Consider the following 24,152-nt stretch of genomic DNA (forward strand, 5'->3'; position numbering starts at 1 on the left):
TTCTGTGGCCCAGTCCCCGGAGTCCAGTGGTTCTGTGGCCCAGTCCCCGGAGTCCAGTGGTTCTGTACTCCAGTCCCCGGAAGTCCAGTGGTTCTGTGCCCCAGTCCCCAGTGGTTCTGTGCCCCAGAGTCCAGTGGAATCCAGTGGTTCTGTGCCCCAGTCCCCAGTGGTTCTGTGGCCCAGTCCCTGGAGTCCAGTGGTTCTGTGGCCCAGTCCCCGGAGTCCAGTGGTTCTGTGGCCCAGTCCCCGGAGTCCAGTGGTTCTGTACTCCAGTCCCCGGAGTCCAGTGGTTCAGTGCTACAGTCACAGGCATCTATTGGTTCCATGCTTCAGTCCCTGGTGTCCAGTGGTCCAGCTCTAGGACAAACCGGTGCCAACTGCCAATGTGTACGTTTTCTGCATTTTCAGAGTAAATTGTGGGCAGACTATTAGCCCATGTGTGCGCCTCGGGCTCAATGTACAAACACCCACCGAAGCAATCCGCAGTGCTTCCGTGGGTTTCCATTCCGTGCTTCCGTTCCGCATCTCCAGATTTGCGGACCCATTGAAGTGAATGGGTCCACATCCGTGATGCGGAATGCACACGAACGCCCTGTATATTGCAGATCCGCCTATGCGGCCCACAATACGGCCGCGGGGCGCACACACATTCGTGTGCAGGAGGCCTTAAAATGATCTAAATCCAATTATTTTAGGGGTGAGATTGCTGTACTCTGAGAAGCACATTGGGGGCTGCATTGTATCAAAGCCTCTTGCATGGCTGTATTAAGGGGCTGCCATCAAATCAGTGGGGTCCGGGGGGAATCGTTTTTTGTATTGGAGTTGTCAGATCTCTGGGATATCAGAATCTGAGGAGGGGGGGGGGGGGACTAGCAGTGCACTGGGAGGGTTGGGGGGCTACCATGTATTAGTTAGATTATTATACTGGGGGGGGGGGGGCTAGCAGTGCACTGGGAGGGTTGGGGGCTACCATGTATTAGTTAGATTATTATACTGGGGGGGGGGGGGGCTAGCAGTGCACTGGGAGGGTTGGGGGCTACCATGTATTGGTTAGGTTATAAAACTGGGGGGCTAGCAGTGCACTGGGAGGGTTGGGGGCTACCATGTATTGGTTAGGTTATAAAACTGGGGGGCTAGCAGTGCACTGGGAGGGTTGGAGGCTGCCATGTATTAATTAGATTATTATACGGGGGGGGGGGGGGGGGGGGGCTACCATGTATTGGTTAGATTATTATACTGGCGGGGCTAGCAGTGCACTGGGAGGGTTGGGGGCTACCATGTATTGGTTAGGTTATAATACTGGGGGGCTAGCAGTGACTGGGCAGTGCACTGGGAGGGTTGGTGGCTGCCATGTATTAGTTAGGTTATAATACTGGGGGGCTAGCAGTGCACTGGGAGGGTTGGAGGCTGCCATGTATTGGTTAGATTATTATACTGGGGAGGGGGCTACCATGTATTGGTTAGATTATTATACTGGGGGGGGGGGGGCTAGCAGTGCACTGGGAGGGTTGGGGGCTACCATCTATTGGTTAGATAATTATACTGGGGGGGGGGGGCTAGCAGTGCACTGGGAGGGTTGGGGGCTACCATGTATTGGTTAGATTATTATACTGGGGGGGGGGGGCTAGTAGTGCAATGGGAGGGTTGGGGGCTGCCATGTATTGGTTAGGTTATAATACTGGGGGGCTAGCAGTGACTGGGCAGTGCACTGGGAGGGTTGGGGGCTGCCATGTATTGGTTAGATTATTATACTGGGGGGGCTAGCAGTGCACTGGGAGGGTTGGGGGCTACCATGTATTGGTTAGGTTATTATACTGGGGGGCTAGCAGTGAACTGGGAGGGTTGGGGGCTACCATGTATTGGTTAGATTATACTGGGGAGGTAGCAGTGACTGGTTATTGCACTGGGAAGGTAGGGGGCTGCCATGTATTGGTTAGGTTATTATACTGGGGGGCTAGCAGTGAACTGGGAGAGTTGGGGGCTACCATGTATTGGTTAGATTATACTGGGGGGCTAGCAGTGACTGGTTATTGCACTGGGAGTGTTGGGGGCTGCCATGAATTGGTTCAATTTTTATACTGGGGGCTAGCAGTGACTGGGAGGGTTGGGGGTTGCCATGTATTGGTTAGGGTATTATACTGGGGGGCTAGCAGTGAACTGGGAGGGTTGGGGGCTACCATGTATTGGTTAGATTATACTGGGGGCTAGCAGTGACTGGGAGGGTTGGGGGTTGCCATGTATTGGTTAGATAATTATACGGGGGGGGGGCTAGCAGTGCACTGGGAGGGTTGGGGGCTACCATGTATTGGTTAGATTATACTGGGGAGGCTAGCAGTGACTGGGCAGTGCACTGGGAAGGTAGGGGGCTGCCATGTATTGGTTCGATTTTTATACTGGGGGCTAGCAGTGACTGGTTCTTGCACTGGGAGGGTTGGGGGCTGCCATGTATTGGTTAGGGTATTATACTGGGGGCCTAGCAGTGACTGGTTATTGCACTGGGAAGGTAGGGGCTGCCATGTAATGGTTAGGTTATTATACTGGGGGGCTAGCCAGGGCCGGTGCTACCATAAGGCAGACCAAGCGGCCGCCTTAGGGCGCACCCTGGGGGAGGGCGGAAAAATGTGACATGGAGGGGGAGAAATGTAACATGGGGGTCTGATGGCTGACATTGGGGGCTGATGGCTGGGGGATGATGTCTGACATGGAGTTCTGATCTGAGGTCTGATTAACATTGGGGGTCTGATTGCTGGTCTGACCTGAGGTGTAATGGAAAATATTTTTTTCTTATTATCCTCCTCTAAAACCTAGTGTCTTAGAGGGAAAAAAATATGGTACTTAAAAACCAGCGATTGTCTGAAGCCGAGAGAAGATACCTGGACCACAGAGAGGAGAAGCGTGGGAGGGGGGGGGGGGGGGGCGCCAAAATGTAGCTTCGCTTGTGTTGGCAAAAATCCTTGCACCGGCCCTGGGGCTAGCAGTGAACTGGGAGGGTTGGGGGCTACCATGTATTGGTTAGATTATACTGGGGAGGCTAGCAATGACTGGGCAGTGCACTGGGAAGGTAGGGGGCTGCCATGTATTGGTTCGATTTTTATACTGGGGGCTAGCAGTGACTGGTTCTTGCACTGGGAGGGTTGGGGGCTGCCATGTATTGGTTAGGGTATTATACTGGGGGGCTAGCAGTGACTGGTTATTGCACTGGGAGTCAGATCCCCGTCTGTGCACAGAGGGCTCTGTCCCGGCAGCACTGGGAGCACTGGGATGACTGGGAGGAGGAGGGAGCAGCTCCTGACATTGCTGGAATAATTCCGTTTCCGCTGGAGCCGAGCTCAGCCTCCTCCCTGCAGTCACCCAGCAAACATGGCCACGTCCCCCCAAAAGTCTCCCTCCACCCCGAAATCCCCGACCCCCAAGTCACCCCCGTCCAGGAAGAAGGACGACTCCTTCCTGGGGAAACTCGGAGGAACTCTGGCCCGAAGGAAGAAAGCCAAGGAAGGTAAGAACTGCTACAATGTAACAGTATGAGGCTGCAGCACGTCTCACCCTGTGCATGGTACACAGTGACTGCAGCACATCTCACCCTGCTCCTGGGCATGATACACAGTGACTGCAGCACGTCTCACCCTGCTCCTGGGCATGATACACAGTGACTGCAGCACGTCTCACCCTGCTCCTGGGCATGATACATAGTGACTGCAGCACGTCTCACCCTGCTCCTGGGCATGATACATAGTGACTGCAGCACGTCTCACCCTGCTCCTGGGCATGATACACAGTGACTGCAGCACATCTCACCCTGCTCCTGGGCATTATACACAGTGACTGCAGCACGTCTCACCCTGCTCCTGGGCATGATACATAGTGACTGCAGCACGTCTCACCCTGCTCCTGGGCATGATACACAGTGACTGCAGCACGTCTCACCCTGCTCCTGGACAGGGTACACAGTGACTGCAGCACATCTCACCCTGCTCCTGGGCATGATACACAGTGACTGCAGCACGTCTCACCCTGCTCCTGGACATGATACATAGTGACTGCAGCACGTCTCACCCTGCTCCTGGGCATGATACATAGTGACTGCAGCACGTCTCACCCTGCTCCTGGACAGGGTACACAGTGACTGCAGCACATCTCACCCTGCTCCTGGACATGGTACACAGTGACTGCAGCACGTCTCACCCTGCTCCTGGACATGATACACAGTGACTGCAGCACGTCTCACCCTGCTCCTGGACATGATACACAGTGACTGCAGCACGTCTCACCCTGCTCCTGGACATGGTACACAGTGACTGCAGCACGTCTCACCCTGCTCCTGGGCATGGTACATAGTGACTGCAGCACGTCTCACCCTGCTCCTGGACAGGGTACACAGTGACTGCAGCACATCTCACCCTGCTCCTGGACATGGTACACAGTGACTGCAGCACGTCTCACCCTGCTCCTGGACATGGTACACAGTGACTGCAGCACGTCTCACCCTGCTCCTGGACATGATACACAGTGACTGCAGCACGTCTCACCCTCCTCCTGGACATGGTACACAGGGACTGCAGCACGTCTCACCCTGCTCCTGGACATGGTACACAGTGACTGCAGCACGTCTCACCCTGCTCCTGGACATGGTACACAGTGACTGCAGCACGTCTCACCCTGCTCCTGGACATGATACACAGTGACTGCAGCACGTCTCACCCTCCTCCTGGACATGATACACAGTGACTGCAGCACGTCTCACCCTGCTCCTGGACATGATACACAGTGACTGCAGCACGTCTCACCTTGCTCCTGGACATGATACACAGTGACTGCAGCACGTCTCACCCTCCTCCTGGACATGATACACAGTGACTGCAGCACGTCTCACCCTGCTCCTGGACATGATACACAGTGACTGCAGCACATCTCACCCTGCTCCTGGACAGGGTACACAGTGACTGCAGCACGTCTCACCCTGCTCCTGGACATGGTACACAGTGACTGCAGCACGTCTCACCCTGCTCCTGGACAGGGTACACAGTGACTGCAGAACGTCTCACCCTGCTCCTGGACATGGTACACAGTGACTGCAGCACATCTCACCCTGCTCCTGGACATGGTACACAGTGACTGCAGCACATCTCACCCTGGACATGGTACACAGTGACTGCAGCACGTCTCACCCTGTATTATACTCCAGAGCTGCACTCACTATTCTGCTGGTGCAGTCACTGTGTACATACATTACTTATCCTGTACTGGTCCTGAGTTACATCCTGTATTATACTCCAGAGCTGCACTCACTATTCTGCTGGTGCAGTCACTGTGTACATACATTACTTATCCTGTACTGATCCTGAGTTACATCCTGTATTATACTCCCGAGCTGCACTCACTATTCTGCTGGTACAGTCACTGTGTACATACATTACTTATCATGTACTGATCCTGAGTTACATCCTGTATTATACTGCAGAGCTGCACTCACTATTCTGCTGGTGCAGTCACTGTGTACATACATTACTTATCCTGTACTGATCCTGAGTTACATCCTGTATTATCCTCCAGAGCTGCACTCACTATTCTGCTGGTGCAGTCACTGTGTACATACATTACTTATCCTGTACTGATCCCGAGTTACATCCTGTATTATACTGCAGAGCTGCACTCACTATTCTGCTGGTGCAGTCACTGTGTACATACATTACTTATCCTGTACTGATCCTGAGTTACATCCTGTATTATACTCCCGAGCTGCACTCACTATTCTGCTGGTACAGTCACTGTGTACATACATTACTTATCATGTACTGATCCTGAGTTACATCCTGTATTATACTGCAGAGCTGCACTCACTATTCTGCTGGTGCAGTCACTGTGTACATACATTACTTATCCTGTACTGATCCTGAGTTACATCCTGTATTATCCTCCAGAGCTGCACTCACTATTCTGCTGGTGCAGTCACTGTGTACATACATTACTTATCCTGTACTGACCCTGAGTTACATCCTGTATTATACTCCAGAGCTGCACTCACTATTCTGCTGGTGCAGTCACTGTGTACATACATTACTTATCCTGTACTGATCCCGAGTTACATCCTGTATTATACTCCAGAGCTGCACTCACTATTCTGCTGGTGCAGTCACTGTGTACATACATTACTTATCCTGTACTGATCCTGAATTACATCCTGTATTATACTCCAGAGCTGCACTCACTATTCTGCTGGTGCAGTCACTGTGTACATACATTACTTATCCTGTATTATACTCCAGAGCTGCACTCACTATTCTGCGGTTGCAGTCACTGTGTACATACATTACTGATCCTGTACTGATCCTGAGTTACATCCTGTATTATACTCCAGAGCTGCACTCACTATTCTGTTGGTGCAGTCACTGTGTACATACATTACTTATCCTGTACTGATCCTGAGTTACATCCTGTATTATACTCCAAAGCTGCGCTCACTATTCTGCTGGTGCAGTCTCTGTGTACATACATTACTTATCCTGTACTGATCCTGAGTTACATCCTGCATTATACTCCAGAGCTGCACTCATTCTGCATACTTCAGAGCTGAAATCTTCCAGCAGCTTGGTGTAGATTTTCTGACAGGCACACAGGGGAAGATTTATCAACACTGGTTCATCCAGATTCTGCCTTTCATTTTCCAAATGAGCGCTGTAAGTGTACAATCGGGTTGGTTGCTAGGGGTAACTCCGCCAGTTTTCCGTTTCACCAGTGATAAATCGCCCTCCACTAATTGTGACGTCCAAACATAGATTAGGGGAAACTTGCAGAAGCAGCGTCGATGTACAAAAAACACCGTCTGATAATGGCAGTCTTAATAAATGACCCCCGGTGGGGGTTTTAGAGCAGTTTTAGGGCTCATGCACACGAGCGCGTATGCCCCGTGCTCGGGCCACAAACAGCGGATCCACAGTTTACGGCCACCGGCCGCGTGCACTCCGTATCATGGATCTGTTGACTTGAATGGATCCGCAAGATACGGCACCGCACTGTTCTATGTTTTTGTGGTGTGGAACGTATCATGTGGATCCGTAAACAGCGTGCACTTGGTCAGTACCCGCCCGCAGCAGGGACCAGGCACAATCGTTCTGGTGGGGTTTTAAGAATTTTTTTTGGGCCTTTTTTATGTATGAATTAAGCAGAAAAACATTGTGATTTTTGCTCCACTTCAGTGTTTTCGTCTGCCTTAAGTGGCACCGGTCCAGCACCATTGATTTACATGGTTTTTGGTGCTGGATCGTGTTTTTTCATTTTGACATTCTGCACAGAAAAACGCTGCGTGCAAGGGAACAAACCAGATCGGAATGCATTGACATTGAATGGGGACAAAACGGAAGCGTTGCGCGGCGGTATGAGACCCTGTGCCGGATCTCAATACCGGATAGCACAACGCAGATATGAAAGTAGCCTAATCTACTATGCCGCTCTAATGGTAGTCTGATAAATGACCCCCAATATGGACCCAAGTGCTGCCAGCCTCTCTGCATGCCCGATCAGTGGAACAACACATTAAAGCCCTAAGGATAGCGGATACACACATGTATCGTCCTATTACTCCGGGGAGGGCTGTCTATTATCACACATGTATCGTCCTATTACTCCGGGGAGGGCTGTCTATTATCACACATGTATCGTCCTATTACTCCGGGGAGGGCTGTCTATTATCACACATGTATCGTCCTATTACTCCGGGGAGGGCTGTCTATTATCACACATGTATCGTCCTATTACTCCGGGGAGGGCTGTCTATTATCACACATGTATCGTCCTATTACTCCGGGGAGGGCTGTCTATTATCACACATGTATCGTCCTATTACTCCGGACCTTCTATTGTCACATAGGTATCGTCCTATTACTCCGGACCCTCTATTGTCACATAGGTATCGTCCTATTACTCCGGACCTTCTATTATCACATAGGTATCGTCCTATTACTCCGGACCTTCTATTGTCACATAGGTATCGTCCTATTACTCCGGACCTTCTATTATCACATAGGTATCGTCCTATTACTCCGGACCTTCTATTATCACATAGGTATCGTCCTATTACTCCGGACCCTCTATTGTCACATAGGTATCGTCCTATTACTCCGGACCTTCTATTATCACATAGGTATCGTCCTATTACTCCGGACCCTCTATTGTCACATAGGTATCGTCCTATTACTCCGGACCTTCTATTATCACATAGGTATCGTCCTATTACTCCGGACCTTCTATTGTCACATAGGTATCGTCCTATTACTCCGGACCTTCTATTATCACATATGTATCGTCCTATTACTCCGGACCCTCTATTGTCACATAGGTATCGTCCTATTACTCCGGACCTTCTATTGTCACATAGGTATCGTCCTATTACTCCGGACCTTCTATTATCACATAGGTATCGTCCTATTACTCCGGACCTTCTATCATCACATAGGTATCGTCCTATTAATCCGGACCTTCTATCATCACATAGGTATCGTCCTATTACTCCGGACCTTCTATTGTCACATAGGTATCGTCCTATTACTCCGGACCTTCTATTATCACATATGTATCGTCCTATTACTCCGGACCCTCTATTGTCACATAGGTATCGTCCTATTACTCCGGACCCTCTATAGTCACATATGTATCGTCCTATTACTCCGGACCTTCTATTATCACATAGGTATCGTCCTATTACTCCGGACCTTCTATTGTCACATAGGTATCGTCCTATTACTCCGGACCTTCTATTATCACATAGGTATCGTCCTATTACTCCGGACCTTCTATTATCACATAGGTATCGTCCTATTACTCCGGACCCTCTATAGTCACATATGTATCGTCCTATTACTCCGGACCCTCTATAGTCACATAGGTATCGTCCTATTACTCCGGACCCTCTATAGTCACATATGTATCGTCCTATTACTCCGGACCCTCTATAGTCACATAGGTATCGTCCTATTACTCCGGACCCTCTATAATCACATAGGTATCGTCCTATTACTCCGGACCTTCTATTTAGAGATGTTATGAAATTCGTTCACGCTTCGTTTGGTGGTAAAAGCAGAATTGTATTATGGATTCTGTTACCACGGACCATGACACAATTCTATGACGGAATGCGTAACGGAGCGCCTTTGAGACATTCCGTTATTCGTTCCGTCATAATAGAAGTCTATGGCCTGCGTAATGGATCCGTTTGGCAGCCCATAGACTTCTATTATGACGGAATCCATAACGAAATTCTGCTTTTACCACCAAACGTCAAAAGGAAAACTGGTAAAAATTGTATTTTGACCACTTTTTCCAGCGCTTGCTTGGAAGGACTCAGACCCAAGTCATCGGACAGATAAGGGGTTAACTTTTATTTGCAGGGTAGTCAGCGCGTTTCGAGGGCTGGATTGCGCTCTTCTTCAGGACTGTACACGCTTATGATACCTTCATGTCTCCTGTCCTTTTTCGCTGCTCCTTTACAGTTTGCCACCAAAATATGAAAGTCGCTCATCTCTACTTCCCGGATCACATGTATCGCCCCGTCTCGCACATCCCCGGCCACGGGCTCGTTTTCCACCTGTCTCTCTGGTTGGTTTGGTTTCTTGTGGTCGGGGTGCCCCTCGTCTACAGTGTAGGACTATATCACAGATGCCCCGTTGGCCCCCTGCGTTACATCGCTCGGCAGGAATGTTCTGTGGTATTAGGGTTTCCGGCTGCGGGTGACTTCATAGTCGCCCCATACGATGAGGTCAAATAACAAATTCCATTCCAGACACTTCATCCTAGGAACGTGTTGTGTAGAAGAATAAAGATGAGGGAGCGCAATGGAAATTCTGCGTCGCTCTCCGGCCCATGTGTGGCAATAGGACACCTGATCTCAGCTGCTGCAGAACCTCATTATACACACCTCAGCTGCTGCAGAACATCACAATACACACCTCAGCTGCTGCAGAACCTCCTAATACACACCTCAGCTGCTGCAGAACATCACAATACACACCTCAGCTGCTGCAGAACCTCATTATACACACCTCAGCTGCTGCAGAACCTCATTATACACACCTCAGCTGCTGCAGAACATCACAATACACACCTCAGCTGCTGCAGAACCTCCCAATACACACCCCAGCTGCTGCAGCACCTCATAATACACACCTCAGCTGCTGCAGAACATCACAATACACACCTCAGCTGCTGCAGAACCTCATAATACACACCTCAGCTGCTGCAGAACCTCATTATACACACCTCAGCTGCTGCAGAACCTCATTATACACACCTCAGCTGCTGCAGAACCTCATTATACTCGCCTCAGCTGCTGCAGAACATCACAATACACACCTCAGCTGCTGCAGAACCTCCCAATACACACCTCAGCTGCTGCAGCACCTCCTAATACACACCTCAGCTGCTGCAGAACATCACAATACACACCCCAGCTGCTGCAGAACCTCATAATACACACCTCAGCTGCTGCAGAACCTCATAATACACACCTCAGCTGCTGCAGAACCTCATAATACACACCTCAGCTGCGGCAGAACCACATTATACTCACCTCAGCTGCTGCAGAACATCACAATACATACCTCAGCTGCTGCAGAACCTCCCAATACACACCTCAGCTGCTGCAGAACCTCCTAATACACACCTCAGCTGCTGCAGAACCTCATTATACACACCTCAGCTGCTGCAGAACCTCATTATACACACCTCAGCTGCTGCAGAACCTCATTATACTCGCCTCAGCTGCTGCAGAACATCACAATACACACCTCAGCTGCTGCAGAACCTCCCAATACACACCTCAGCTGCTGCAGAACCTCCTAATACACACCTCAGCTGCTGCAGAACCTCCTAATACACACCTCAGCTGCTGCAGAACCTCCTAATACACACCTCAGCTGCTGCAGAACCTCCTAATACACACCTCAGCTGCTGCAGAACCTCATTATACACACCTCAGCTGCTGCAGAACCTCCTAATACACACCTCAGCTGCTGCAGAACATCACAATACACACCTCAGCTGCTGCAGAACCTCCTAATACACACCTCAGCTGCTGCAGAACCTCCTAATACACACCTAAGCTGCTGCAGAACCTCCTAACACACGCCTCAGCTGCTGCAGAACCTCCTAAAACACACCTCAGCTGCTGCAGAACCTCCTAAAACACACCTCAGCTGCTGCAGAACCTCATAATACACAACTGAGCTGCTGCAGAACCTCATAATACACACCTCAGCTGCTGCAGAACCTCATCACGCACACCTTAGCTCCTGTCGAACTTCCTAATACAGACCTCAGCTGCTGCAGAACCTCCTAATACACACCTCAGCTGCTGCAGAACCTCCTAATACACACCTCAGCTGCTGCAGAACCTCATCACGCACACCTCAGCTGCTGCAGAACCTCCTAATACACACCTCGGCTCCTGTAGAACCCTAATGCACCCTTTAGCTGCCCTATATATATATACTCGGCCTGCAGCCACATGATTTTCTACTTTTCTAATCCTTTACAGTGGGGGGAATATTTTCCTTCTGACGTCCGGAGGATGATATTTGGTTGTTCAGCCTCTCGTGACCTCTATATTCCGATCTGAATAAAGGCCGCGGAGGGGATATTGTCCGCGGTTTGGACGCCTCTCAATGCATTCATTAAATTGGCGTTGAATATGTTGGCCGTTCCTCCTCTCCTGCAGATCTCTGTGAAGGTCGCGACGCTTGTGCACACACAGGTGAAGATACAAAGGAGGATGAGGAATTATCGCATCTCGCTACTTTTTCAATAGCCGCCTCCGTGCACTGCGGCCCGCCGCTCTGTATATGTTATTGCTGGAATCCGGAGTATGTGCCTTATGAAAAGAAGACATCTGACGGAACGAGAGGTTAACAAAGCAAGAGAACATTGACATTCTTGCAGAGATTCAGAATAAATAGGGAAGAAATTCAATTATTTCTCGCAAATTGTCACGTGTCAGGGACGTGGAGGAATGGAGGCGGATATCTTACCTACCTCGTCAGCGGGCGCAATGGCCGTTTAATATGGCTCCTCCGAGTGACCCTCTCTGATAATGGAGGCAGCCCTGCAATCATCGCGGAGACTTAGGCCTCTTTCACACTTGCGTTGTCCGGATCCGGCGTGTACTCCACTTGCCGGAATTACACGCCGGATCCGGAAAAACGCAAGTGTACTGAAAGCATTTGAAGACGGATCCGTCTTCAAAATGCGTTCAGTGTTACTATGGCAGCCAGGACGCTATTAAAGTCCTGGTTGCCATAGTAGTAGCGGGGAGCGGGGGAGCGGTATACTTACAGTCCGCGCGGCTCCCGGGACGCTCCAGAATGACGGCAGAGCGCCCCATGCGCATGGATGACGTGCCATGCGATCACGTGATCCATGCGCTTGGGGCACCCTGACATCACTCTGGAGCGCCCCGGGAGCCGCACGGACGGTAAGTATACTGCTCCCCCGCTCCCCTTTATCATGGCTGCCAGGACTTTAGCGTCCCGGCAGCCATGGTAACCATTCAGAAAAAGCTAAACGTCGTATCCGGCAATGCGCCGAAACGACGTTTAGCTTAAGGCCGGATCCGGATCAATGCCTTTCAATGGGCATTAATTCCGGATCCGGCCTTGCGGCAAGTGTTCAGGATTTTTGGCCGGAGCAAAAAGCGCAGCATGCTGCAGTATTTTCTCCGGCCAAAAAACGTTACGGTCCGGAACTGAAGACGTCCTGATGCATCCTGAAGGACGGACTGTCCATTCAGAATGCATTAGGAAAATCCTGATCAGGATTCTTCCGGCATAGAGCCCCGACGACGGAACTCTATGCCGGAACAGAACAACGCAGGTGTGAAAGAGCCCTTACCTGCCGGCCATTCAGGTGCCGGAACGAGTCCTGCTCTGTCTTTTTTTTATTTTTTTATTGGGAAAACTTCAAAACATTTACAGTAAAAAAAAAGAAAAGTTTTTACAATCTCTCAATTCTTAGTGACCCAACTAATTATATATAAATATGATTATAAATATATTCAGCTAATCTTTTCATAGCGTTTAGAAAACCCTCCCCTCCCTCCCCCCCAATTTGTGGTGCGTCAAAGTAGGACCCCTGTACATAATACAACCTGACCTCAGCTAATCAGTCCTCCAACCACTCCATATCCTACTCCACTGGTACTCAATTTCCCTCCGTCTGTATATTATTTTCTCGTAGTTCTTTACCTTATCAATTAAGTTTGACCATGTATTTATATCTGGAATGGATCGGGCAAACCAGGTCCGACTGATCAGAACTCTAGCCAACATCAGTATTCTACTCAGGAAGATCTTTTGATACTTATGATTTTTTAGTTTGGAAAGATCATTAAGAACAAATACTTGTGGTTCAAAAGGGATTCGAATCTTTAGTTTACACATAATACAATTATTGATACCATTCCAGTAATTTATAAGTTCTGGACAGGTCCATATCATATGGAGAAAGTCCGCTCCCACAGTGTCACATTTGGGACAATTGGACGTAACTCTTAACCCACATTTATTCATCCAAAAGGGAGTGATATATAATCTGTGACAAATATAGAATTGTATTAGAACATGGTTAAAGTTCTGGGACAATAAAGATAAATTCCCAAAAATATTCTCCCACCCTTCTCCCTGTAAATTCGGACAGTCCACCTCCCAAAGTTTTTGTCCTGGTGAATGTATATCACTAAACCGTGCCTTAACTAATAACTTATATATATTTGAAATTTTTATTCTAGAAAGTGTGCCCCCTACCCGATCATTCAGAAAGGATAAATTATCTATATCCAACAGCCGCTTATCATCCAGGCTAGACAGTACAGATCGCAATTGAAAGTACCTAAACCATGAAAGATTTTTTATATTATGTGTCATTTCTATATAAGGTTTAATTTCTCTATTTTTAACTACCTGTGAAATATATAAAATTTTGTTCTTCTGCCAAAATTTGTCGGCTGCAATTTCATCCAGCCTTTGTAAATATAAATTATGCCAAAGAGGCGTAAATGTGAATGAACCCTTAACCTTCAACCATGTCCTAATTGTAGCCCACACTCTAAGGCCTCTTTCACACGGGCGTCATTTTTTTGGCCCGGCTAAGAGCCGGGTGCGTTGCGGGAAAATGCGCGATTTTTTCTGCGCAAGTGCAAAACATTGTCATGCGTTGCACTCGCGTGAGAAAAATCGCGCATGTTTGGTACCCAAACCCGAACTTCTTCATAGAAGTTCGGGCTTGGGATTGATGTTCTGAAGATTGTATTATTTTCCCTTATAACATGGTTATAAGGGAAAATAATAGCATTCTGAATACAGAATGCATAGTAAACCAGCGCTAGAGGGGTTAAAATAAAATAAAAAATAATTTAACTCACCTTAGTCCACTTGTTCGCGAAGCCGGCATCTCCTTGTGTCTCCGCTGCTGATGAACAGGACCTGGGATGAGCTGCTCCATTAAATACCGGTTAAGGACCTTCGATGACGTCACTCCGGTCATCACATGGTACGTCACATGATCTTTTACCATGGTGATTCACCATGGTAAAAGATCATGTGATGACCGGAGTGACGTCATCGAAGGTCCTTAAGCTCTATTTAATGCAGCAGCTCACCCCAGGTCCTGTTCATCAGCAGAGGAGACACAAGGAGATGCCGGCTTCGCGAACAAGTGGACTAAGGTGAGTTAAATTATTTTTTATTTTATTTTAACCCCTCTAGCGCTGGTTTACTATGCATTCTGTATTCAGAATGCTATTATTTTCCCTTATAACCATGTTATAAGGGAAAATAATAATGATCGGGTCTCCATCCCGATGGTCTCCTAGCAACCATGCGTGCAAATCGCATGGCATCCGTACTTGCTTGCGGATGCCATCCGATTTTCACACACCCCATTCACTTCTATGGGGCCTGCGTCACGTCAAAATCGGACATTATAGAGCATGCTGCGATTTGCACTGAACGTACAAGTGATGCGTTAAAAACAACACTCATGTGCACAGCCCCATAGAAATTAATGGGTCAGGATTCAGTGCGGGTGCCATACGTTCGCCGCACGGATCGCACCCGCACGGAAAAGTCGCCCGTGTGAAAGGGGCCTAAGGAGTAATTTTATAGTCTCTCTATAGCCTTGCTCATAACTCTTCAATAAACCAGATTCCAACAAGGTAAAGATGTTATTGTGAGCATAGCTAGCTACCAACTTCCCCAACAATGCGCTGTTCTCTGCTTCATAGCACATCAATAACTGGGCTGCAATAAAATACCCCTTAAAGTAGGGGAGATTTAAACCCCCGCAATCCACTGATTTATACAAATATTCCAACTTAATTCGCACTCGCTTTCTTCCCCATATTAGGTCATTTATTATTCTTTCCATAAGTTTAAAATGTTTGTCTTGTATCCAAATAGGTGTATTCCTGAGCACGTAAAGAAATTGTGGTAATATCACCATTTTAACCAGTGAAACTCGATCAGCTCTGGATAGGGGAAGTTTCAGCCAGATCCCTATTTTAGCTCTGATCTTTACCATGATGGGGATCAAATTAAGTTCTACAAAGTTTTCAACCCTAGATGATATAATCAAACCCAAATACTGAAAAGTATCAACAATATCCAACTGAGTAACAGGAACCTCTTTCTGTGGCAGGGGGTCTATTGGGAGCAGACTAGTCTTGGCCCAGTTTATAAGAAGACCAGACACCTCACCAAATACTTTAACCATTTGAATAATCCTAGGGAGAGTAGTTTCCGTATGATCTATAAAAAACAGAACATCATCTGCATATAATGAGATGCGGTCTTGTGTTCCTAGCGTACCAAATCCTTTGACCTGATCGTCCTGCCTGATGGCCATCGCAAGGGGTTCAATATATATATCGAATAGTAAGGGAGATAATGGGCAACCCTGACGGGTGCCTCTGTTTAACTCGATACTACTACTCAAAATTCCATTAAGACTCAATTTAGCCCTTGGAGATCCATACAATACCCTAAGAGTGCGTATAAACCTTTCTCCAAAGCCCATCCTAGCAAGAACCTTCCAGAGGAAACGCCACTCCACCCTGTCAAAGGCCTTAGAGGCATCTAATGACAGGATGGAGCGGGCGGTCCCCCCAGGGGCCTGGATATTAGAAAAGAGCCGATGTAAATTATGATGTGTGCCCTTATTTTTAATAAAACCGCTCTGATCCGGATGGATTATGGAGGAGACGACCCCAGAAAGCCTTGTAGCAAGGACCCTCGCCAAAAGCTTTACATCTGCATTAAGCAGTGAAATTGGTCTATAGGATTCTAAATCTAGAGGGTCCTTGCCTTTTTTTGGAATTAGTATCACTGTAGCCTCCATCATTGAGTCTGGCAACATCCCATCCTCCATTGATTCGGCAAAAACCTCCAATAATCTAGGAAGAATACAGTCCCCGTATTTACTATAGAATTCATATGGAAGCCCGTCTGAACCAGGAGTAGAATTAGCTGAACATAATTTAATAGCTCCCTCAAGTTCATGAATTGAGATCTCCAGTTCTAATGCTTTCTTTTGCATCTCAGTGATAGTTGGAAAGTTGATCCTATCTAGATAAAAATCTATCTTATCATCTGTAATATTAGAATCAGCCTTGTACAAATCTAGAAAATATTCAACAAAGGCCTTCTCCACCGGACCCTGTCCAGAAACTATCCTACCATCCCTCATTCGAACCTTGTCTAAATGTTTTTTGGGTTGTTGATTGGAGATTACTCTGGAGAGGAGTCTACCGGGTCGCCCAGACTCTGAAAAATATTTTTGCCCTTTAAAAAAGAGATTCTGTTGAGCTTTATCCAGTAGAAAATTAGCATATATTTGTGTGGCTTTTTGCATATTTTCCCTATTAATCTCCGTCTTATTTATATGGAAGGATTCTGTCGCTGACACTACATGTTTTTCTAGATTTTTCTGTTTTTTTTCCATATTCCCTTCTAAGATTCGTGATATTACTAACCATCAATCCCCTCATGTACGCCTTAAAGGTATCCCATACCACTTGAATTTTTGCTGAGCCGTAGTTAATATCCCAGAATCGGCCTATATCATTTCGAATTATTTCATGTGTCTTTATAACTGATAGCCAGTAAGGGTTTAGTCTAAAGGGCGGTCTTGGTGTATATCTTTCCGGAGACAAGCATAATTCTAGTACTAACGGGGAATGGTCAGATATTGACCTTGTTTCATATTTCATTCGTTTTATCAATTTCACATATTTACTATTTATCAATACAAGGTCTATTCTGGACAACGATTTACCTGCTTTACTAAAGCATGAAAAAACCCTTTTCCCCTGTCCCAGATGTTCCCAAGCGTCCTCAAATCCAGCCTCCAGGCAAAACCGTGCGAGGGGAGACCCCTGGACCGGACTGTCACTCTTAGCACTCATAGAGACCCTGTCACGTAGAGGATCGATGACACAGTTAAAATCGCCAATAATCAGTGTTGGACATTCTGGCCATTTATCCATAAATAATAAAAGAGAATTAAGAACCAAAAGAGAAAATGGCGGTGGGATATAGACAAAGGCCAAAATACATAACTCTCCCCCTAACCTGCAATATAAAAAAATAAATCTCCCCTGTTGGTCGACAGAGGATGCCTCACAAACGAAGTCAATAAGTCTGTGTATCAACACCGTAACACCTCTCGAGTAGTTGGAGAGGGTAGAATGATACGTGTGCGCAGACCATCCCCTGTCGACCATTCTAGTGGTCTCCTCAGTGAGATGGGTCTCTAACAGGCATACTATTGCTGGTAAATGGGCCTGAGTCAGGTCAAAAACCGCTTGTCTCTTACCTCTTTCCCCCAAACCCCGTACATTCCAAGCAAAAATTCTGATCATCGTCATTAACAATGGTTAAATGGGGGATCCGGAGAGAGGGAAAGAGGAAAAAACAAGAAGAAAAAAAATTAATAAACCAATAAAAGGGGAACCACATCCACTTTGACGCACCACAACCCAACCCCCCCCCCCTCACCCCCCTCCCACAAACAATCCACCACATATGGTAGTAGATTTCTTTCCTATGACCAACCCCCGACCCTCCCCCCACTCAGCCACCCCCACACCGCCAATAAGAAGCAAAGAAAACTACATTTAGGGGTATAAGCCCCTTATAATACTAATTATTCCCGCCAGATCATAACCCAATTGTATCATCGATTGTTTCGATCAAGCCAATCCGCGGCTTCTTCTGCGGTGTCAAAAAAAAGGGTTTTATCATCAAAAACAATCCGCAATTTGGCCGGGAATATAAGAGAATATTTAATATCCCTTTCTCTTAGCTTCTTTTTAACAGTCATAAATGTGCGTCTCTCTTCTTGTATTTTTTTCGAAAAATCAGGAAAAAAGGCCAGTCTAATCCCGTTATACACAACCGGTGAGGATTCCCTCGCCCTTCTCAGGAGGACATCTCTGTCCCCTGTAGTCAATATCTTAGCCAGGATTGTCCGAGGTTGTCTCCCTGGAATTGGTTTTCCTCCTGGGACCCGATGAGGTCTTTCAATCATGAAAAGAGAAGAAAATGACTCTTTACCAAAGTTCTCAAGAATTAATTTCTGTATGAATTGGGTTGGATTTTTTCTCTTCCACACCCTCTGGAATCCCTATTATTCTCACGTTGTCCTGCTCTGTCTTAAAGGCGCACGTGACGATGGTGACAAGTGTTTGTATGAACGCTCCTCAGCGATCATCTTGCAGTGAAATACTGACGCCGATTGCTGTTCATCGTCGGCGATACTCATACTAATAGCGATCTGCTGCCAGCACGGGGACGAGCGATGGCAGAGCGATCACTCCTCTCCATACTGTGGAGGAGATCGCTGCATCACTAGTGATGAGCGAACTTCATGTTCGGGTTTTCTGGCAATTCCGTTATGTATTCCGTTACCGCGGACCGTAACAGAATTCTATGATATGCATAACGGATCGGTCTGGTTTCTGGAGCCCGTTATGTGGCCCATAGACGTCTATTATGATGGAATGCCTCTTAAAGGATTCCGTTATGCATATCATAGAATTCCATTATGACCCGCGATAATGGAATTGCCACAAAGGCCGTACGCCGATCTTCAAAACATCGTCGCTACCAATCACCTTTTTTTCTTATGTTCACGGCCACTCCCATCATCCCTCAGGGCAAAGCCCGGGTTCTACTCTCCGGGAGGCGCTTCCTCCTCCGCTCACTGTCTCCCCCTGCTGGTTAATGGTCATTTCTTTTTTTAAAGAAAGCAAAAGGTTCTCTGGGTAAAACTGCTGCACCGTGTAAAGGGTTTCCTTTAGGCATAACACATTTTATCAGTATTGTCTGGAGTCTCCCTTTAAATCTAAAAAGGGCTCATGCACATGACCGTAGTTCTGTAGTCTGCAAATTGCAGATCCGCAGAACATTGATAGCAGCCATGTGTGTTCTGCATTTTGCAAAACAAAATGTTCTGGCCTCTATAGAACAGTCCTGTAAAACAGACAAGAATAGGACATGTTGTATTTTTTTGGCGGGGTCGCAGAACGGACATCTTTTGTGTCCCCATTAAAGATGAGCCCTAATGTAAATGTATGCCCCTCGGGCAGCCGCACCTCTGGGGTAACGCCACTTCCTTGCCCCTGCCTTTAGCCCCCTGATGACTGGTATTCTTGGATGTTCTTGAATTTGATCCTTTACTGTTTTTAGGGATTCCCCCTGTCTTGGCTGTGGACCTCCGCTTTCCATCTTTGGCTATGGGGGTCATTAAGGGACTTTATTAATAGTCGCAAGTCCCTGATGTGACTGGCCGTGCGACACTATTTAATTAGACAGCTGTTTTTACGCCGTGTTGGGCGAAGAAGTGTTGGAGGCCAAATTTATTAACATTTCCAAGCGTAAATGTTGGTGAAAAACGACTCCAGCCATGGGGTCAAAAATTCGCCAAATCTCCTGGCAGAGTAGGGGGAAAAACCTGGTCTTAGTAAATGACCCCCCCCCCCCGTCTGGCAGTGGAGGATTCGGCTTTTCTAGAGCCTGAAACAAAGTTATAAGTCTGTCTACTAAGCTCTGCCCCATCACACATCTAAGCTCTGCGCAGTCTGTCTACTAAGCTCTGCCCCATCACACATCTAAGCTCTGCGCAGTCTGTCTGCTAAGCTGTGCCCCATCACACATCTAAGCTCTGCGCAGTCTGTCTGCTAAGCTCTGCCCCATCACACATCTAAGCTCTGCTCAGTCTGCCTGCTAAGCTCCGCCCCATCACACATCTAAGCTCTGCGCAGTCTGTCTGCTAAGCTCTGCCCCATCACACATCTAAGCTCTGCCCCATCACACATCTAAGCTCTGCTCAGTCTGCCTGCTAAGCTCCGCCCCATCACACATCTAAGCTCTGCGCAGTCTGCCTGCTAAGCTCCACCCCATCACACATCTAAGCTCTGCGCAGTCTGTCTACTAAGCTCTGCCCCATCACACATCTAAGCTCTGCGCAGTCTGTCTACTAAGCTCTGCCCCATCACACATCTAAGCTCTGCTCAGTCTGTCTACTAAGCTCTGCCCCATCACACATCTAAGCTCTGCGCAGTCTGTCTGCTAAGCTCTGCCCCATCACACATCTAAGCTCTGCGCAGTCTGTCTGCTAAGCTCTGCCCCATCACACATCTAAGCTCTGCGCAGTCTGTCTGCTAAGCTCTGCCCCATCACACATCTAAGCTCTGCCCCATCACACATCTAAGCTCTGCTCAGTCTGCCTGCTAAGCTCCGCCCCATCACACATCTAAGCTCTGCGCAGTCTGCCTGCTAAGCTCCACCCCATCACACATCTAAGCTCTGCGCAGTCTGTCTACTAAGCTCTGCCCCATCACACATCTAAGCTCTGCGCAGTCTGTCTGCTAAGCTCTGCCCCATCACACATCTAAGCTCTGCGCAGTCTGTCTGCTAAGCTCTGCCCCATCACACATCTAAGCTCTGCGCAGTCTGTCTGCTAAGCTCTGCCCCATCACACATCTAAGCTCTGCCCCATCACACATCTAAGCTCTGCGCAGTCTGTCTGCTAAGCTCTGCCCCATCACACATCTAAGCTCTGCGCAGTCTGTCTGCTAAGCTCTGCCCCATCACACATCTAAGCTCCGCCCCATCACACATCTAAGCTCTGCCCCATCACACATCTAAGCTCTGCTCAGTCTGCCTGCTAAGCTCCGCCCCATCACACATCTAAGCTCTGCTCAGTCTGCCTGCTAAGCTCTGCCCCATCACACATCTAAGCTCTGCTCAGTCTGCCTGCTAAGCTCCGCCCCATCACACATCTAAGCTCTGCGCAGTCCGCCTGATAAGCTCCGCCCCACTTTCAGCTTAGCGGTGCAGCCTGAGCACTTCTGCTACTACAATGCAGCTGGGAAGGGCTCCCCTCCCTTCTGGGCCCCTGTGGTCAGCAGGGGACCCCCTAATTTCTGGGGTCCCAAATATTTGCCTGCTTTTCATTCCCCCACTGCTCTCTGGCGCCGCTGACCTCTGGCTTTGCTCTGGACCTTACCTGCTGGTTTGTACTGTGTGGTGACCGCCAATCTGATAGCCCCCTGCAGCGAAGACCATGAAAGGGTTAAAGGTTGAGACAAGGGCTCCCTCCAGATTCTGCACCCCAAATCATCCAACCCAGCCCTGGTATGTAGGGTGCACGAGAGCGAAAGTGAGCACCGATACATCAGCTGTATGATCCGGACTAGGCCAGGAAAAGGTCTTCAGGACAATGAATGTTTCCATTTACTGACAGCAAGCAGAAATGTGGATGACAGTGAGGAACTAAGACCCAAAGCTGCAGAAGGTGTCATCATAGGAGGGATGAGCCCTCGGAGCGTCCGCGTCTCGTTAACAGCCTCTCCATTCACATTTCAGTCGAATTGCCAAGGTGACTGCGATGAAAGGCTGCGTTACGTAACCCCACTATTACTGTTCCTGTAGATTCCTCCCCTTTGTTTAAAAAGCCACTTGTGTTTTTCGTGTGTGCCCGCCGCGAGCGGAGACTTGGCATTATCCCTCAAGGGGAACAGAAAAATGAGGCTTTGTCTTTGAACCGACATGGAAATGTGGTTAATATCACCGCCATCTATATGTAAAGAGAGGACCGCGCCATTGTGTCCATTCTAGCGAGCGCTGCGTCTTTATGTCTGCGCACAGAACTCGCTGTCCACACGATGGCCGGTGCCATCAGGGGAATACAATAAATATTTTAGAAGCGCCATTGTCTGTCGCAGCGGGAAGAATATGTCTGACTGCCGCTAATTAACTGCGATTCACAGGAGCAGTTCATGGCCGCCGGATCGGAGAGAAGTTTTGACGAGCTCTGCGCTCGGCTACCTTGACACTCGGAGAATGCGCCGAGCTCCAGCAATTTCCTTCTCTTCCATTGTCTCATTGCACAAAATGACTGCATTGTTATATCTTGCATTGTGTTTCCTCTTTGCTTTCATATCCACAGCCCCGTGCTATGGATGCCATCAATATTGTATCACTGGCTTCCTTGCTGGTGCTGATTTTGTTACAGTGTATCAGTGTAGGCAGAAAACATAGGGCCACAATGGGCATCATTCGCCACTCATCCTGCTGCAGTCCAGCACCATCTCGCCACTTTTGGTCAGCAAACCCCACTGCTTTCCCACTGTAAGTCCCAGCGCATCCCAGTTACAATCCAGTGTGGCCGGACTGGACACTGCCCAGGCTTTGGGTTGTCTCGCTGCAGTCAGACTGTTATGCTGGGTTCAACTCTGCGCACGTCCCGGCTTCGCTTCTGTCTTGTCTTCCGGATTTTTACTTAAGTATTTTATTACTTTATGTAGCACCAACATATTCCATGGAGTTGTACAGAGATTGTCATCACGTCGGTCCTTGTCCCTACTGGGGGCTCACATTCTAAATTAACCTATCTGTAGTGTCGCAGGAAACTTGAGTATCCAGAGGAAATCCACACAAGCAGGGGGAAAACATACAAACGGCATGCAAATGTCAAATTTAAACCCAGGACCCCAGTGCTGCAAGACATCAATGCTAACCACTGAGCCATATGGTGTGCCTGCAGAGGGGAGCTCAGCTCTATGATTATCAGGCTGCCAGGGCCTCCACTAGGGGGAGCTCCCTGCACATGGATCAGTACAGCTAGGGTAGCTCTCGATAGGAGCTGTATACATCTGTATTCAGTGAGCTCCCCCTTGTGGCAGCCGCAGGCAGTCACTAGGACAGAGTCAGGGCATGCAGGTCACTGTCCTTGTGGTAGGTATGCCACTGACTATGGGTGTCTCTTGGGAGGCAGCAGTGCAAATCTGCCCCCATCCCGGGCTGATGTCTGGTAACGAACTGCAGCTGTGTGATCTCTGCTCGGTCAGGACATGTTTTGCGGCCTCTGGTTCCTCTGCAGGCTTGCAGCTACTTGGTCTTTTGACTGCATTTCTCATCCTTCGCCGCTGGATGGAAGATTACTCCAAGTATTTGCTGAGATTCTGGCTAATTCATATTCCCCCTCCTTCCAGCTTCAGGATCATGACCTTTTTTCCCCGATACATGGTTTTGCAACGTAGGATCATGTGACCACATAGGGAGCCGCCGCTTCCCGCTGTATTAACCCTTCCACTGTGCGTTAGGTAACATTGCCAAAGAGGTTATTATACCAACAGACCTATTTTCTGACCTTGGCTCCATCCTCTGGTTGCAAAAGTAATTGTACCCCTTCTAGAGCAGAGGGAAGGAGCCTTCCAGGGGGTGTTCAGGCGTTGCCTCCCGGGACAGCGATGGGTTAATAGTCTAGGGCTGCGGACTGTCTTCCAGATGGTGTCTTACTGTAACACGACTCATATTGTTTAGATTATCCCAGTGCAAATCCAGTTCCTTATTTACCTTTTATGGTAGTAAGTGCGGAAAATTGACTACAGATGCGAGGCGGTAAGGATGACGGCTGGCGTCCCATCAGAGGGCGCTCCGCTACATGCACGATCGTACAGATAAAAATAAAGAGAGCGGTGTAGGATGTCAGCGCAATAACCGTTCTGGGCTGGTGCAGCAGAAAGTCAGCTTTTTTCGAAATTTTAGTTTTTAAAGTTTTTTGTGTTCGAAGCCGAAGTTGTTTTCTTAAAGGGGAACACACATGTTTTT

The 24,152-nt window shown here is 48.2% G+C and overlaps 1 protein-coding gene across 1 annotated transcript in view; it reads left to right on the plus strand.

Annotated features, from left to right (window-relative positions):
* Positions 1 to 3,310: 3,310 nt before the first annotated feature.
* Positions 3,311 to 24,152, plus strand: part of LOC122920260 (alpha-parvin) — a 63,574-nt gene continuing 42,732 nt past the window's right edge. Inside the window, exon 1 of the mRNA XM_044269634.1 lies at positions 3,311 to 3,496. Within this exon, the coding sequence (XP_044125569.1) occupies positions 3,361 to 3,496 (136 nt within the window). The 5' untranslated portion in view covers positions 3,311 to 3,360. The remainder of the gene's footprint in view (positions 3,497 to 24,152) is intronic.

This window comes from Bufo gargarizans, chromosome 10, assembly GCF_014858855.1.
Source record: "Bufo gargarizans isolate SCDJY-AF-19 chromosome 10, ASM1485885v1, whole genome shotgun sequence".
Lineage (NCBI taxonomy): Eukaryota > Metazoa > Chordata > Amphibia > Anura > Bufonidae > Bufo > Bufo gargarizans.